The 18339-nt window shown below is 37.5% G+C and overlaps 1 protein-coding gene across 2 annotated transcripts in view; it reads left to right on the forward strand.

Annotated features, from left to right (window-relative positions):
* Cdh6 (cadherin 6) overlaps positions 1-14806 on the forward strand; it is a 123984-nt gene extending 109178 nt beyond the window's left edge. For both annotated transcript variants that reach the window (XM_005325664.4, XM_021726598.3), the window contains exons 9-12: positions 1990-2111; positions 3185-3302; positions 3427-3678; positions 8782-14806. In XM_005325664.4, the coding sequence (XP_005325721.1) occupies positions 1990-2111; positions 3185-3302; positions 3427-3678; positions 8782-9272 (983 nt within the window). In that variant the 3' untranslated portion in view covers positions 9273-14806. The remainder of the gene's footprint in view (positions 1-1989; positions 2112-3184; positions 3303-3426; positions 3679-8781) is intronic.
* The last annotated feature ends 3533 nt before the right edge of the window (positions 14807-18339 follow it).

Consider the following 18339-nt stretch of genomic DNA (forward strand, 5'->3'; position numbering starts at 1 on the left):
ACTTCTAAGTGAGAGATATTTTTAGTTTTTGTTTTTAATTCTTAAAGTTCTACACATTTTCATCTCAGTTGGTTATCTAAAGTGAAATATTCCATATCAAATAGTCCATTACAGTTATATTTTGTCAACATAACTCATGAGATTTGAAGTAGCTGAAGGATATGGGGTGGTATAATAAGTAACCAATATGGGCCAATGAAGCCCTTCTTTTGATAATGACAAGGACAACTCATTAGACATTTGTATCTACTGTGGATACCAGCAACAGTGCACCGCTAAAGTTTGAAAATTACAAAGTTATTGTCCACTGAGAAGGACCGTTTTTCAAAACATCATGAAATTCACTTCATAAGTATTTTAAGCTTTCTGCCTTAAAATCCTGTTTTTAGGATTTAATGTTTCTATGACACATTTGAAAGTATTAGTAATTCAGACCTTTAAAAATTCATATTTAGCCACTCTAACTTTGGAACAATGGTGTGAGTAAAATGTCGGACACAAAGGATTTTCAGAATCTTATTGTCACAGCCTCTGAAGTACCTTTGATGTGTCAAAAATCAAGAGTTTGTGTAAAGTCAGTTCACTCCCACTATGAGGCCTCTGCGCTTGTGGCTCCTTCTGCCAGGACCTCCAGAAATACCTAAGGGGCCTAATCTTTCTCTTCAGTCTCATCTCTGGGCAAATGGTGACTCATCAGAGAAGCCATTTCTTGTCATCCTATTTAAAGTAATACCAGCCGGGCTACGGAAGCACAGGCCCATAATCCCAGCAGCTCAGGAGGCTAAGGCAGGAGGATTATAGGTTTAAAGCCAGCCTCTGCAAGTTAGTGAGGCTATAAGGAACCTAGTGAGACCCTGTCTCTAAATAAAAAAAAAAAATAAAAAGGGCTGGGGATATGGCTCAGTGGTTAAGTACCCTAGAGTTCAATCGCTGGTACCAAAAAATAAAATAAAAAGTAACACCCTTGTCTGTCTCAATCCCTTTTCCATTTAATTTCTCCATAGCATTAACCATCTGATAGGTGATATACTTACATGTGTACAGCTTGTCTATTCCAATAGTAGAATAACTCTCCAGGAAGCAAGCTAATTTTATGCTCCCTTGTTTCCCGGCATCCTAAACAATGGCAGCACATATGAATCTTAGATGGTCTAATATTAGTATTAGAATTTTTATTGTTAGCATTTAATGAAGTGAGCCAACAAATAGATATAAGAGTGAAATAGATGGAAAGGGTGAGGCAAGAGATTCTAACTCCTGATTCCTGTACCAGCAATGTCTTCCAACTAACCAGGAGAATATAAAAGACAAACAAAATACTTCATATCTTAAGACATTGTCTGCACTCAACCATTATCCAAGATGAACAACCTGGACTTTGGAATCAGACAGACCCAAGTTTGAACCTAGGCTCAACTTCTTACTTATCTCTGTGAATGTGGATAAATTACTTAACTTCTCTGTGCCTCAGTTTCCTCATCTATTAAATAGGGGCAATAACTGTATCTACCTCAGAAGGTGTGTAAGTGTCATGTCGGCTAATCCAGCACAGTTCTTAGCATGATGTCCAGCTCTTATTCAGCACTCACACAAAAACTAACACCAATAACATACGTTGATATCCTGGTGGTTCATGCATTTCTCATCTTCCTTTTGTCCATGTTTTTCCTATCTTCCTGCTTTGTTGGTGTCCTTGAAAATCTACCTCTAAAATGCCTATTCTTACTTTGTGTGGCCTCAGGCTTTATGATGCAGATGTAATCGTATCAACACAAGCAGGAATTTCCACCAGGTGCATCAACCGTAGAAGAACCAAACCATTGCATTCTTTCTCATGTCCTCAGTGGTGCTCAATGCCTCTATAGTATTCACAGCAGCCAAGGGGAATCTCTGTGTGAATAAGGAGCAAAGAGAGAGGGAATGTTGTCCACAGGGAACTGGCGATCAACATATAAATGCCTATTTTTTTTTCTTTTTGGTATGTGGCAGATAATCCAAAGCAAAGCAGCCGAGTACCTCTATATATTAAAGTTCTAGATGTCAATGACAATGCCCCAGAATTTGCTGAGTTCTATGAAACCTTTGTCTGTGAAAAAGCAAAGGCAGATCAGGTAAGTTCATCAGAAAGTACATTCAAGTTGAAAGATTAATTTAAGTCTCCTAATAATTCATATGATACACAGATCTGAGGGCTAGTTTTGAATTATCAATGAAGTGAATGTTAAGAAGATTAATACCATAAATAAGAACTAGGGTGAATGTTTAAATTGCATAAGAGAACAAACAGTTTTTAAGAACTGGAAGTTCATCATTCCTGAAAACTGACGCTGATACCAAATCGGTCTTTTTCATTAAAATAGATGAGTCACAGTGTTATTGGAAAAATCTTTATTGGCGAACAGATAGTTAATTATCATATCTTTTTTGAAAGTAACAGCTAGGACTTACTTTATAACTGCCTATAATTTATAGTTTTACTTATTTACATTGCCCATCTGTACAAGTAATACAGATTCATGAATGTTTTACCATTTTACCCATTTGTTGCCACCTGAAATAAGTCTTTGCTGCCAGTGATATAAAAATTATGTTCCAGTTGGTCAAAATAGAAGTGCACTATTAAAGTACATGGGAAAGTGGGAAGTGGAGGCTGTGTTTTATATGCTAATTTTCTTTTTAGTTTTTTGCCAGTTAGTAGCTTATATCCATGCCAAGATTGCACTTCTAAACAGGCCGTCCAATGAGTGCTTCCATTTAGTCCTGTTGCAAGCCTCTTTCATTCATTGTGGTGTTTTATAACTTTGTACCACTTCCCATCAGTGTTTCTCAACCAGGGAGGGGATATTTACCTGGGGCTATTTGGCAATGACTGGAGATATTTTTTGATTGTACAATTAGGAGGGTACTTCTGACATCTAGAGGCTAGAGACCAGGGTTGTTGCTAAACATCCTACAATGCACAGAACAACACCCCACAGGAAAGAATTATCCCATGCTCTGTGGCTCTCTATCTAGCCCTTCAGTTCTTTGAACAGAATGGATTTGTTGGAAGTTTTTAAAAGCTATGATTTTTAATTAGAAGTAAAAAAAAAAAAATCATAAAATCAAGCAACTCACTACAAAACTGTAAGAAACACTTGTGAATTATCAGAACTTTAGAGCAGCCGTATGGTTTTTATTTCAGTTGATTCAGACTCTACGTGCTGTTGATAAGGACGACCCTTACAGTGGACACCAATTCTCCTTCTCTTTGGCCCCTGAAGCAGTCAGTGGCTCCAACTTTACCATCCAAGATAACAAAGGTAAATAAGTTCATTACTTTCTCTATCAATGCATCTATACATACAACTATCAATTCCCATCATAATTGGTCCAATACATGATGTAGTGTCCATGTACACTTAACACTTTGCTTTTTGGTTCCAGACAACACAGCAGGAATCTTAACTCGGAAAAATGGCTATAATAGACATGAGATGAGCACCTATCTCCTGCCTGTGGTCATTTCAGACAACGACTACCCAGTCCAAAGCAGCACTGGGACAGTGACTGTCCGGGTCTGTGCATGTGACCACCATGGGAACATGCAGTCCTGCCACGCGGAAGCCCTCATCCACCCCACAGGACTGAGCACGGGGGCTCTGGTGGCCATCCTTCTATGCATCGTGATCCTACTAGGTAAACTGCTTCTCCCTGCATCTTATCTCCCCTTGGTGAGGGGCACACACTGTTACTGTGACACTCTAGATTTTTCCGCCTCCCCCATTAAGGCATACAGCCTGATCTAGGTGAGTAGAGTTATATGCTGAGAATCTGTGTTGTTCAAACATGAACTCATTTTGCTTGAAATGGCTTTGGAACTTGCCCATATCTTTGCTTGCCCAGGGAATTGGTCCACCAAAAGAGCATCTTGTCTATCAAACTGGAAATGAATCTCAGGGGGATTCAAGGGCTATATACATATGGCCTTTTCATTTCATTTGTTGTTGAATGTTTAACTTGGCAAATATTGTTAAATTTGAAAGAGTGAAAGTCACCCAGCATGGAGGATGTGGTGAAGGCCACTTCTATAAAGGTAAAGTTTATGATCAGTGGAAAAGTAAAAAAAGAATAGTGTCATGACTTTTTCTCTCTCATACAAGAAAAATTAAAGTATGAAATTTTCTTTAACCCAGTATTTTGATCTACCCACTTAAATGACTATTTTCTTAGCTTTGCTCTCCGGTTACCGCATACAAAATGTCTAATATTTTCACATCCTCAGTACTAAGAAACTTCTGTGATTAAGGGAACAAACCAGAGACTCCAAAGAAATGAATGTAATAGAAATGAAAAAGCAAGGTTTATCAATCAGGCCCATGACTGTGAACTAAGAAAGGAAATGTTAATTAATACAACGCTTCCAAAAACAAAAGCAAGATTTGTAAAGCTTGCCTATGCAATGAAAAAAATAAATGAATATAAAGGCAGAAGTTGAGTCACCTAGATTACACAGGAGGAAAAAGTCTTTTAAGAAAATGAAGACATAGTCATCCCAAGAAGAGTAAAAGAGGACCTATGTGTCTCTAAGAACAGAATGCTAAGGGATCCCTGCCCAAGAGCTTCACATTCCAAATCCATGCTGCTAATTATAACAGGAGAATTGAAACTCCCCTGCAGAACCGTGGTTCCCTTTGTCAACTAAGATTTGGGCAAAGTATTTTAAGACATTTAAATAGAAACTGACAGTGAGCAAAGACAATTGGCATTTCCAATGGTGTGGGTTTATAAAACTGTTTAGAAGAGAAGGACGTGAACATTCTTTTTTAAAGGGGTATTTTCAGAAGTGCTCGGCTGTCAGTGTTATACTCATGCATGCAGACTCTTTTTGTAGTCTATGGAAAGAGAGCCAGCTTTCATCTGCTAAATCAGATTTTTCCTTTCCTTCATCATCAATCCATTTTCTCCTCTTCCTTTTCTTCCTTCAAACTAGCTTACTTTTCTGTTCCCTTTTCATTTCCTTCCTCCAAGTGAATTCACTGTCTCTTCATTATAACTAATTGACCTCAGTGCCTCCCATATTTTGTCTAGTCTTTTGGGGGTTCTATACCCAATAAAAAAAAAAGGAAGAAAATGGGATTTAACCTTAACTAACTCCTGGCAACAATGCTGGGCACTGTGTTGTTCCCTCTTTTTACAGATAAGAAAATAGGCTCACAAAGATCACACCATTTTACACTAACCCAGATCTGCAAATCTCCTTGTTTTATGATGTGATTTAAGCACAAACTTACCCAAGTGCTCTCACCTTAAGCTAGATGCTGGGCAAGAAGTTGTACTAATGTTTTTCTCACTTCTCAGAAGCACCTGGTATATATTTATCTGCACTTTAAACATCAAAGCTGAGGATCCAGGATGCAAAGGCACGTGGTCAAGTCACACTTGTAACAGATGGTGGAACCAAGTTCCAAACCCTGGTTTTCTCCCTCGAGGCTGGGTGCTTCCACACTGCACTCCACTTTCCTGCAGCCCTGTAGAATGCAAGGTGATTTCCGGCTGAAAGAGGTCAAACTTAAGTGGGACAATTGAAGAAATGTAGGCAAGAAGAGGAAAAGTCAGAGGAGGAAAATTACATTGATATATGAGGAAATCCAACATTAAGAAAGTGAATCAGGCTGGGGCTGTTGCTTAGTGCTTAGAGTGCTTATCTAGCCCACCTGAGGCCTTGGGTTAATCCTCGGCACCACCAAAGAGAGAAAAAAGTAGACCATGAGGCATCTAGTATTTACAAAAATGTGACAATTATATCTCATGTCTCTATAGCACTTCAGAGTTTGCAAAACTTTACATTTATTAACCCATTCCTGACAACAATGCCAAGTACTGTGTTATTTCTTCTCTTTTACATATAAAAGAACAGACTTTAAGGGGTTGGGGTTGTAGCTCAAAGGTAGAGAGCTCACCTAGCATGTGTGAAGCACTAGGTTTGATTCTCAGCACCGCATATAAATAAATTAACTAATTAAATAAAAGTCCATCAACAACTAAAAAAATTTTTAAAAAGGAAAACAGACTTTAAAAGTCAAATCATTTAAGTTAAGCTGGATCTGATGATCTTCTAGTTTTGTGATAGAATTTGAACACTAAATTTGCACAAGTGCCTGCATCCACACTCAAATCTCACTGCTATTCTCTGGCCCCGTAACAGTAGGGAAAAAGGAGACTCAGTTTCTGGTAAGGGCATTTCACAGGTATATTACCTTTTTAGAATGTTATTCCTTATACTTAGGAATTACGTTTTCAGTTTATAAAAGTTAGCTTTAGAAAGATCTCCCTTCTAGATGATTATATTGAAGCAATTTGGGTTCAGATGTGCTTTGGGCTAATAAGAAAAAATATAGGCAATTTTAGCTATACAAGAATTAAGCTGTGAATAAATGCCTTTGAGTTGTTTAACGTGATTTCTCTGGTCTAGATGATTGTATTTTTAGATGTGCATAAAACTAGAATAAAAGATCTAGGTACCTTAAGCTGGAGAAGAATTAGGAAATGATAGTCACCTGCTGTCTTGCCTTAAATAAGTTAAAGAACTCATGCATATCAGAGTGGAATTCTTTGAGGGATATTTGGCTTGGTTCTCTTCTCTAATTCCAATGGTTGTCCTACTTACAGCCCTATTTTGCAAATCCATGTCACTTGTCACACTGGAAACCAATGTAAAAGTAGATCAGGGGCATCCTTCTGCCCAAAACCCTGCAGGTTTCCACATCCATGCCCACCAAGGGAAAGATGAAAGGTATACAGAAGCCTCAGCGCCCCCTTGGAACGTGGCCAGTCCCGACTCTTCTCCTCCCCTGGGTTCCTTGTGGTTTAGCCCGAGAGCCTCCTGGCTCTTCCTCCTACTTGGCAGACACATACCTACCTTGGGGCCTTTCCCAGAGCTCTTTCCTCTTTGCCACATAGAGCCTTGTATAACTACTCATGTCTTGGCTTAAATGGCATGACCTCCCCTCAAAAGACATGGCACAGCCCCTGAAACATACAGATAAGCTCCTGCTCTCCTTGTACCGCTCAGCATTTCCTTGGTTACATGGCACTTATCACCTCATAATTTCCTTCTATATCATACATATTGTTCCCTTACTGTCTCCATGCACCATTTCACAGCCCTGCCCATTATATGAACTTTCACACTTAGAAAGTGGGCAGGGCTGTGTCTTTTTTTTTTTCCAGTAGAACCTAGAACTGTATCTGGCAGAGAGGAAGCTTGACATAAGTATTTATTTAAAGAGTGAATGGATATCCAGGGTGGACGTGACAAATGAGGCATCAAGATACTCCTGGCAGCAAGAGACACTACAGACAATTGTACAACCACACTCTTGACAATGGCAAAACTGCATTTCCTTTGTAAATAGAATCAAATATGCTTCAAGCATGACAGTTAAGAATGTGGGTCTTTGAGTCTGACAGCCCTGGATTTGAATGGCTCATACATGTGATATCTCTAAGCCTCTACTCTCTGGTATATAAAATGGGATTATCATGATGGCACTACTTTGTAGAGAGTCAGTACGTTAAGCACAGTGCTTGACATGGAGAAAGTTTTCAATAGGTAGCCTATTGTCATTATGACTACTAATGTCTGAAATTATAACATAGACACATGGGTGTACACACATTCTTATTACATAGGTGGATGTACTCACCACTAAAAGGCCATTATTGTAAAAATCCAATCTTCACAGCTTATAAAAACTGGGCCACGTGTGGGTGTGATAGTAAAAAGACATTACTCTACTTCCTGTAATAAACTCCTCTGGACAAACCTAGGTTAATAATGCATTTTCTGCCCTGGATGGCTGTTTTCTCTGTAAGCTGTTGCTACATTTTTATTTCCCACCCATAGGTCCATTTGTAGATAGATGTGCCTCTCTACAGGTAGCCAGCTTTGTTCTACCAGACAGCTGTGAAGAAAGATCAGGAGCTATTTAAATGTACTTCTTGCTTTATCTCTAATTTGTGTTAGAAGGAAAAAGTTAAAAGAACAAACATTCTGGGTAACAAACTGATGGGCCATGCACCTTTGGAAAAAATAAAAAATAAAAGTCTCCTGTAAATGTCTGTTTCATTTAGCTTGAATAAAAATACTATGGAATGTGTATTACCATTTGCCCATGCAAGTTGGTGGATCTTGAGGTCCAAAATGACTCTCTGAATCTGGGTCTCTCCAGGAATTATCTGCAATTGTATTTCTTTGTATGTTGCGAAGGTATGCAAACATTCACATCTCTGCTTTGGGTTTTAAACCAATTTTAAACTTTTCTCAAGAAAAAAAGAAGGTATAGTGCAAAAGTTATTTTTGATGTGGAGTTATGCAAGCCCTTCGACACATCCCAAAGGTGCCAGCCTTGTCCTCAAAACCAGTTTCAGGGCATTCTAGGTGTTTGGCATAATTTGCACCCTTATTGCGGTACTTCCACCATGGCCACGCTTTTTTTATTATTATTTTGTTTCTTCTTACCGTGAAACAAGTTTGCTGTTTCAAAGCCAAAAAGGAGCTACTGACAAAACATGATGGTGTTTCATCTTCTATTTAAATTATAACCTTCTTTCAAATATTTGGGGTTCTGAACTGATTATTGACAGAGGCATATGCATCCTTAAAGAAGTAAAAGTCGACTCTGCATTTTTCAAGAGAACTTCTAAAATTTCACATTCAGAGCATAGTATTTCTTCCTGACATTAATTGGGCGGCAAATTAACTTTCCCTTCCCTTTCTGTTTTGTTTTCTTCTTCCAGTGACCGTGGTGCTGTTTGCAGCTCTGCGGAGGCAGCGGAAGAAAGAGCCTTTGATCATTTCCAAAGAGGACATCAGAGATAACATTGTCAGTTACAATGATGAAGGTGGTGGAGAGGAGGACACCCAGGCCTTTGATATCGGCACCCTGAGGAATCCCGAAGCCATAGAGGACAACAAATTGCGTAGGGACATAGTGCCTGAAGCTCTTTTTCTACCCCGACGGACTCCAACAGCTCGTGACAACACCGATGTCAGAGATTTCATTAACCAAAGGTTAAAGGAAAATGACACGGACCCCACGGCCCCCCCATACGACTCCTTGGCCACCTATGCCTATGAGGGCACCGGCTCCGTGGCCGACTCCCTGAGCTCTCTGGAGTCAGTGACCACAGATGGAGATCAAGACTACGATTATCTTAGTGACTGGGGCCCTCGGTTCAAAAAGCTGGCAGATATGTATGGCGGGGTGGACAGTGACAAAGACTCCTAATCTGTTGCCTTTTTCATTTTCCAATACGACACTGAAATATGTGAAGTGGCTATTTCTTTCTATTTATCCACTATTCCGTGAAGGGTTCTCTGTTCTACCCGTTCCAAAAGCCAATGGCTGCAGTCCTTGTGGATCCAATGTTAGAGACTTTTTTCTAGTACACTTTTATGAGCTTCCAAGGCAAATTTTTATTTTTTAGTGCATCTCAGTTAACCAAGTCAGCCCAGCAGGCGTGTGCGCGAGGAGAGGACAGGGAGCAGTATTTTTACTTGTTCTCTTAGGGCGAGTTTGGAAATTGCTGGCTTACCACTGGCCACTGATTTACTAGACTCCATTGCCTCAGGTCAGCAGACTGCTCCAACTGTACATTTCACATGCTAACGGGATAAGGGATTGTGCTTTATTGATAAAAATATAGTTATAGTTTTTAAAAAAGTAATAATAAAGAAGGAGCCACTGGGAAGTCAATCCTGATATATCAGCTCATGAGGAGATAATAACCTACATAAAAGAATTTCTGTTGCAAAGTAAATGACATTCAGCCCATCCTGTTTGTGCTTTAAGAACTTTTGCTGACACCAACTATTATTCAGAACATCAAATCCACATTTTAAGATTCTCATTTCTCTTAAGGAGTAAAAGCAAATGAAATGATAACATTCAAAGATAACAATAACAGAAAAGTAATAAGACTTCATTAATTTGTTATATATGAGACATGCAAGAGTTTGCCATAACACCATAGGAAGAGAAAGAGAAAATAGCGAATGATATTAACGAATGAAATGTTTAGCATATTTGAAAGTTTTGGCTACCAATGTATCACAGATCACTTGAAATTGTTTCAACTATCAGTAGGCTAATGACAAATAAGTATAATTGTTTAAAGGTTTCTGAAAGAATTTTTTTGAGACGAATGTTGTCTGTGCTTGTTTTCAGTATTATTCCACTATACCCAAAAGCAGCAATGTTAAGTACAATATCCTTCAGCTACTTCTCACCTAATTCACTTGGCTTAGTACAGTTAGATTAAATGAACTCAAATCCTCCTCTTGGAGATCCAGGGAGAGGTTAGAGCTAGCCACATATGAACCTAACACTCTGCCCTTCACATCCAGAAGCATTTTCAAACTTACCCGGGTAAAGATGGACACCCCTGAGATCATTATGAAAATATTCATTTCGTGTCTGGAAGATGCTTACAAACTTGGATTCCCTTCAACAAGAGTGTTTAATATTGGAATTAAAATGATAGTTGACTTTCATATGTATTAACTTTTTCCATTGTTTTTAACTTTGCTTCCATAGCAATCTTTCCATCGTTGTCTCTGAACTAATGATAAAGTAATGGTCTCAAACTATGATAGAAAAGTAATGTAAAATCCATCCAATCTATTATTTCTCTAATTATGCAATTAGCATCATAGTCAGTTATTATCCAGGGGACCCAAGTGAACTGAACTAATCCTTCTGGCAGGTTCAAATCATTTATCTCATATGGCTGTTCTAATGACTTTTATCATTAGAATCTTACATCGTACAGTCATCAGAAATTTCTGAAGTACTGTAATGAAAAAATCCTTGCTTGAAAACTTTAAAAATAGACTCTGTGTATATCTATTCATAATATATACTTGAAAACATGCTGGCTTCACTTATTAGTCTTAGGGATTTGTTTTCAATTAATGTTAATTTTCTGCAGATAATCTCGATGTCATTTCCATTTGGAGACAATGGCATATCAGCATATATTTTCTATTTGGAAACATACTACTGTTCAGTTAAGTTTAAATAGGTATTTTTTCCCAGGAAGTAAATGTGAGCACCTATAAAACAAGAGAAATGTGGAATTCGGGTTAAAGTGAAAATATTTTTACAACCATATTATTCCTTGTGTTTCCTAAATGGCTTCCTAATTTTTAATGGTCTGCCCTTGATTCTAACAAGTATTTCATGCTTGGCCTATTCCAAGCCTTTTTTTAAAATTTAATTTTATTTTTCTAGTTCTTTATACACACAGAGACACACACACACACACACACACACACTCACACACACAGAGGAATGCATACTAAAAGTTACAGGAGGGCTTCACTGTAATGAATCAGTATGTATTATAGTCACAGGTAAGTGTTGAAAAAAGATAGCTCAGTAAAATTAATTAATAAGTACTAGGTATAGCAATAGAACAGCACGTTAATCACACAATTTACTGTAAAACTAAAGAATGCTCTATCCTTGTGATTCATGTCATGTAACAAATTGAACCAAGAAAAATAGTTCAGTAGAAAAGAAAGGTATCATCAAAAGTTGTTCTTTTGAACTTTTGGGGTTAATTGGAATTCTGAGGGTTGACACTAGCAATTTCCTACATTTCAGGGCAAAGTTGATTTCTCCTTCTAAGTGAAATCAAATAGCTCTATCGTGGGACATTTGAAATGTAATTGGCAGGGTACAGTATCATGCCAAAAATGGATTAGTAGACTAAGTATTGAAATTAGTATTTAATATCTTAACATAAAAGCTCATGGTGTAGGAAACCTGTAGGATATTGGATGCTTTGAGCCTAGAACTGAATATTTAGTACTACTGTCCTGCAAGGATCGAGTTGAAGTGGCATTTTCTTATGAGACCCCTTGAAAACCTGCAAACAGTAAGAGCTACAGTTCCATCAATCTCCTGCCTGGTCTTACTTTCTTCCCACCAAAATATCAGCTCAAACACCACTTGCACATGCACGTTTCTTTAAGTGCAAGGTCGTGGGTCAACATGAACAGGTTACTGAAGAAAAAAAAAATCGTTCTCATCTCAGTTTTCACATTGTCTATGTCCTCGTTTTAGATACTGGTGATGAGAAAGAGGGAAGGAGGGGGAAGAAGTAAAATTTCAGTATTTGTTTTAATCACTAAAAAGCTTAAAGTCATTCAACAGAAACAGGTCGCTTTTGTGTAAAGTGTCGTTTCGAGGACACTGAAGCCTTTCTGACTTTTTCCCCCTCTGTGCAAAAGGAAGAGTTTCTTTAAACCACTATGATACTCCCTAAAATGAGCTAAAATTTTAAAAACATTAAGCCATTGCACATAAGTTTGAAACCCCTTCGCTTCATACCCACTTCCTACTGAAAATATTTGCCGCCATATAAGTAAATAAATCAAACAGGAAAGTAGCAACGATGGTTTCATAAAACCATATGAGAATCTGAGCACAGTAAATATATATTTCCTTCAGAACTTTCCTGTTTTTATAGTTTGGGTGCATAAGGGAGGCACGGCTACAAAATTACTCCATTTTCAGATGGAACAAAGCTGGTGATTCAATTTTAACACAGTATAAAAATATGTGGCTTAGTTTTCATTTTCAGCTCCTAAAAAGTTGCGCAAGAAGTTCTTAAAAATTGAATCTGGATCTTCAAAGCATCCAAATTTTGTGGATTCAAAATAACTTTGTGATGTTTCCATTACTTTACTTCTAAGTCTATAAATTTTAGATGTCCTGAATTGCCGAACAATATCTCACATCAAATGCTTTGCCCTAGAATGGGTATTTCCTGGGAGATAATAATGTACCAACTACCAATTGGGCATTCTTAGATTTTTATATGCTTGAGCACTGTAAAAAAGTACACAATTGAAAGGAGAGAACAAAGTTGATTCCCGGGTGCAAACTAAATATTTAAATCAGGTATCCATCCTTATCAGCTAAATTCGTTTTTCCCAAGGAACACAGAACCACCAAATGAATTCTTTCATCCAAGTTACCAGTTTTGAAGTGATGTAATTACTTTGGAAGAACACTCTAAAAAGTCATGATCCCCACTATTTTGAAAGACATCTTCTGAAAAGGATCATTTTAGTGTAATTTTAATTTTCATGTCTTATCTAGATGAAATCTTTTTTGAATTGTGACATTGTGGCAGGGGACTCGAAATCCAAGCAGTCGGCTGTGTTTAAATTAACACTACAACCCAACCTTCTTTATCGGATGATAAGAGTAGAAAGATTAACACTTGGTATGTGAATCTTCAGGAGATGAACTATTTCCTCAGTTCTGACAAGCAGTTTTCTTTTCCAGAGAATACAAAACTACAGTATGGTCTCCTTAAAATTTCAGCAACTATTATGGGTGCAGCATTTTTTAATCTCCCTTTGGCATCTTTATGGAATAATTTTCTAAAGGGATAATGCTCTACTAAAAATACCAGACCCCAACCATATTTAATGTGGAGAACGATACCCTCTTAGAGCAAATGCATTGACTCACACACTTGTTACAAGTTAATAAAGAAATAGCTCATTTTTAAAACCAGAACTTTATGGTCTCTGCATCATCAATTTAATTTAAGCATTGCTGAGACAATCCTTAATCTACTCCTCATTTTGTAATACCTTATTTATGATGCATTTTCATTTTTTAATTTGGGGGGAACGTTAGCCTCACAGAGCCAGCAGATGAAAGTGTTGAAAGGAGGTCAAATGGAAACAAAGGCTATTACCCACTATATTTCAGACAGGACTGAGGCACTTAGTCGAAGAGCCACTGGGTTATTAGATTAATTTCAAAAGAGCTTTTACAAGTTGCTTAATTCCATTTTTTTTTTAAACCCATGGACCACAAACTCAAATTTCTCCTCAAATGGGGTTAATTTGACAAATGAGGCATAGACCCAGCGTTGTGGAAAAAGCATTCCTCTATAATGAGATCTTGGTCTTTCTTGGGAGGCTACGCTATTTATGTAAATATATCTGGAGGCACATTCTATAAGCGTTTAGTTTTCTATGATCTATTAGTTTAGTGTTTATTAAAGAATCAAATGTATAGAATTACTAGGCATTCGGGGAGAATGCTGTGTAGCAAATGTAAACCGGATCTGCTCGGAAGAGACACAAGAACACTTCAAAGCCACTGTACTGTTTTGTTTGTGATTATTTTCTTTGCTTCGAGAATGAACTACGTCAGAATAGGCCTTATAATAAATGCTATGTGCGTCTTCAGTGATACCAAGCTAAGGCAATTTGGCATTCTCCTACTGTGATTTGTGACTTTAAACCAAGAAAATAAAAGCTTTTTGGTATTGATTGTATTTAATTAAAAATACTTCCAAGTGTAAATTGAAACTGATGCCACCCTTAAAGATTGACTGGGTGGAGTGTTCCGTTCACCTTACTTTTCTCTTTCATGTCTTTGGCTATGAGAATCCCTGATGTAAAACAATCCCTGCTCTGCTTCCATCCACATGTCTAGTTAGGCAAATTTTCATAACTTCACCGTTTTCGTAGGAGAGTTTTCTGTATTAGAAGAGTGGGATTGAAACAATTACCTTTTAGCTCAGCGTGGTTAGGCCTTCCTTGTAGTCAAATGGCAAATACGCACTCCTTGAAATGGTTTCTTTTGTTTTGTTTTCTTAGACTTATAAATTTGAAAAGAATGCAATTTAAAAAGTGATTTCTCACAAAGAGTAAATATGCCTTTTGCAAATCAATTTTTGTAACAAGTTATTTATATGATATTACTTAATAAACTGGTTTTTTTTCTAACTTGTTTTTTTTTTCAATTCTCTCAAAACAATTGTTTGTAACCACAGAGATTTTTTTTAATGTACATGCTAACATACTTTATCTTTCTGAATCTGGTGTTTTAACCTCTCAGATATCTAACTAAAGTTGTCTTGTTATATAATAATTAATTTGTAAACAAGCATTTCTCCCAGCCAGCAATATGTAATATCAATATTGCCTTATGCACTTATACTGCTGGGACATCTACTGTTATTTATGGTATTGCAGTATTAAGAAGAAAGCTGTTTATCATCATGGTAATTGTTTCAGATAAGAGAGAGAAAAGAGAGAGAGAGAGAGAGATCGAGATCTAAATCTCCATCCTCTATTTTATTTCCATAAAAACAATCCATTGTTGTGGACCTCTGATTTAAAAAAAAAAAAGAAAGAAAGAAAGAAAGAAAGAAAAACAATAGACAGTTCAGAGAGAAATAAGAATGAAATTCTTCCAACATTCTGATACTATGAGTAAATAAAATGTCATTAGCATATTCAGAGCTATAATATTTCACATGCTTGTTCTTTTTTGAACTGCCTCCTATTTCTACAGAGAACATTTTATAATTTTTGTAACTGGGAGAATTCATAGCTTTGCAAAGGAGGTTTTCGTTTATTCATTCATTTAGTCTGTATCTATTAGCTGTGCCACCGCATGCTGTGGAATATTTGACAATAAACCAGATCAGTATATTCTCTCTACTCTCTGGAAGCCCGTTGTCTGGGAAAAGAGATGAGCCCCTACGGTACACACTAGAAGGTGCCATGGAGATTTCTTAAGAGAGATACTTAAGAGAGTGTTCACAGGAAGAAGCCAGTGTTTCTTCCCAGGTGAGGGATGAGGGGAGGCCTAGGAATTAAAAGGATTGAGATAAAGGGAGAAAAGAAATCAAAAAGCATTATGAGAATGAGAAAAAAGAAAGGAATGTTTAAGGAATGGAACACGTCTGAAGTCCTCAAAGGACGTTTAAGCAATGCTAAAGTCCCCAAAGGGGAAAATCATATGACATCAGAAAGCATGCATACCACAGAAGCTGACTTTTGTTGTTTAGTTTTTGCTTTTGCTTTGTTTCCTTTTTTTGCTATTTGGTTTGAAGTTAGCTTTGTCAGAAACAAAACCCACAGAAAGGAATAGATGCTGGTAGAACCACACTTTTTAAAGGATATGTATATTGTCCCTACTGTGAGCACAATGTTCTAGAGCCAAGAACCTCCACATACCTTGCCCCCAACTCTGTACCATCCCCAGAACTGTGGCACTCTTGAAACCTAGACAGACCAGCAGAGTCTGCAGGATGCTAGAAAACTTCTCTGCCTTCATGGTAGCACAGGTGGTAACTCAAGGTAACATCTCAAGGATCTAGTTCAGGAAGCAGAATCCAGGCAGATAGCTATCTAGATAGGGAAGGCCCTTTCTAAACATCATGACAAACTTCCTCCTATTATAATTATTAGTATATATTAGAGTAATTAACCCTGTGGCCATAACGGACAAAATCTGCATAAAATTGATTTCTCACTCTTATACAGTTCAGGGTGGCTATGGCCTCTTCTCCAATTGCACATTGCTTCCAAGGTAATCCTGGCACAAAGAACTCAAGCCACAAGGTCCCCAGATATCTGGGAAGAAACTGGGAAGTGAAGACTAGCACATGAGTGTGTGTTGAGAACTACAAGCCTCTGCCACTTATAATTTCAATCTCTGCCAATCTTGCAATGTATTTCCCAAATTCCCCCCAGTTTCAGTCACCATAATAAGTCGCATCTTATAATAATAATGAAATGTTACCAGAAAAGAAAGTAGAAAGTCATTTACAAATTCAATCTTGGTTTCCAATTAAAAACTCTTTTGTCAGGTGCTTGACACCATCCCTAACTTCAACACCCTTGCAGACATTGCTGACCAATTGCTGCACTTCACTTTCATGGATTTCCTAGAAATAACCTTAGAACCCCCAGGGGAATACCCCAGGAAGCCATCAATAATAGAATAATGTTGACCTATGTGCCACTCCAAACCTAAGGATTAAATTCTCTAGTCAAACCTTGTTTGACTAGAGGGGTGGGACAAGGGTTGGTGGGTACTGGGAATTTAACCCAGGGGCAATTTACCATTGAGCTACATCTATATTTTTGATTTTGAGACAGGGTCTCACTGAATTGCTTAGGACCTCCCCCAAATCACTGAGACTGGCTCGAACTTGCAATTCTCCAATGTCAGTCTTCAGAGTTGCTAGGATTACAGGCATGAGCCACCACACCCAGCAAAACTTGGTTGTTTTTTTTTTTTTTCATTCTAAATTTTGTTAACTACTCAACTATCAACATTTGGGAAGAACCTTCTGGTCTTGGGATTGTCAAAAGTTTGTAATAATTAAAGAAACTAAAAGTTTAAGCCTACTGTTACATTAAGTCTTTTATTTCGCAAATCTGAAAAAGCAAGCACAACGCATCTCCTTGTTTAGACAATTCATTCATATTTTAAGTTAACATTGATTGGAGCATCTCCCCTTGGTAACATTCTAAACTTTTATAGTCATTTTGCAAAAACCATTTGAGAACCTACCCTTGAGGCATAGGCCAATGTGAGAGGAGTAAACAAGACAGATACAAACCCTGTTTTGTACATACCCTTCCATCTAGGGCCTCCACGATTAATGTCCCGTTATTAACTGGAGTTTGCCTGCCTAAACATTTTGTATTGAATGACACCTTGATTCTTTAGAGCACTTTTCTAGGTTTCATGTTCCCAAATTCAATACTTTTCCAAATATGCTATGAATAGATATGGCTCTTTAAAAGAAGTAGATCGTCTCCTACTTCTCGCTATAATATACTTATTCCTTTTTTTAAATGTCTCCCTTGACATATTAGATCATCTTTATTGCTTCCTGAGCCATTTAGTCTCAAAAACTTAACTTTTAAAGGTGAACATGTCTTGTTTGCACATTGGTACAAAAATGTCTTCGTATATTCAGTAAAGGATAGATTTTATTAAAGCTTTTAACTTTGCTTAGCTGCCTGATAATAATGCCTTACTTTTATACAGCACTTTAAAAATAACTATCATATATATGCTTAATATAACCCTCATAAAATCTCAATACAATAGGTTATATCAGTCCCATTTCAGGAACAAAGAAAATAAGGTCATTCTCCTTTAGGTCCCCATCACAAAAATTCTAATTAAACTCACTACCTTTAATGTGAGTTCTGCAATCCCACCATCAAACCCCACATTTCCCCTTTGTTTGCATGTCCCATCCATTTAAGTGGATATTTAATGGGAGAAAAAGAATTTTTTTTTCATTCATACAAATGCAGACGGCTGCAGATTCTGCTGATGGCTGCAGCCCTACAGACATTTCTCTCCATGAAATCACTCTTAACGGCCTGTGGGAAAAGGGGGGAAAAAAGGGAAAAAGCCTAAAAAGCAGAATCTTGCCTATTAACCCCAATAATCCACCTAATTCTTATTATAAAATTGGAACTGTGTTGCCAAGAAAAAAATATCC

This window comes from Ictidomys tridecemlineatus, chromosome 1 (assembly GCF_052094955.1).
Source record: "Ictidomys tridecemlineatus isolate mIctTri1 chromosome 1, mIctTri1.hap1, whole genome shotgun sequence".
NCBI lineage: Eukaryota > Metazoa > Chordata > Mammalia > Rodentia > Sciuridae > Ictidomys > Ictidomys tridecemlineatus.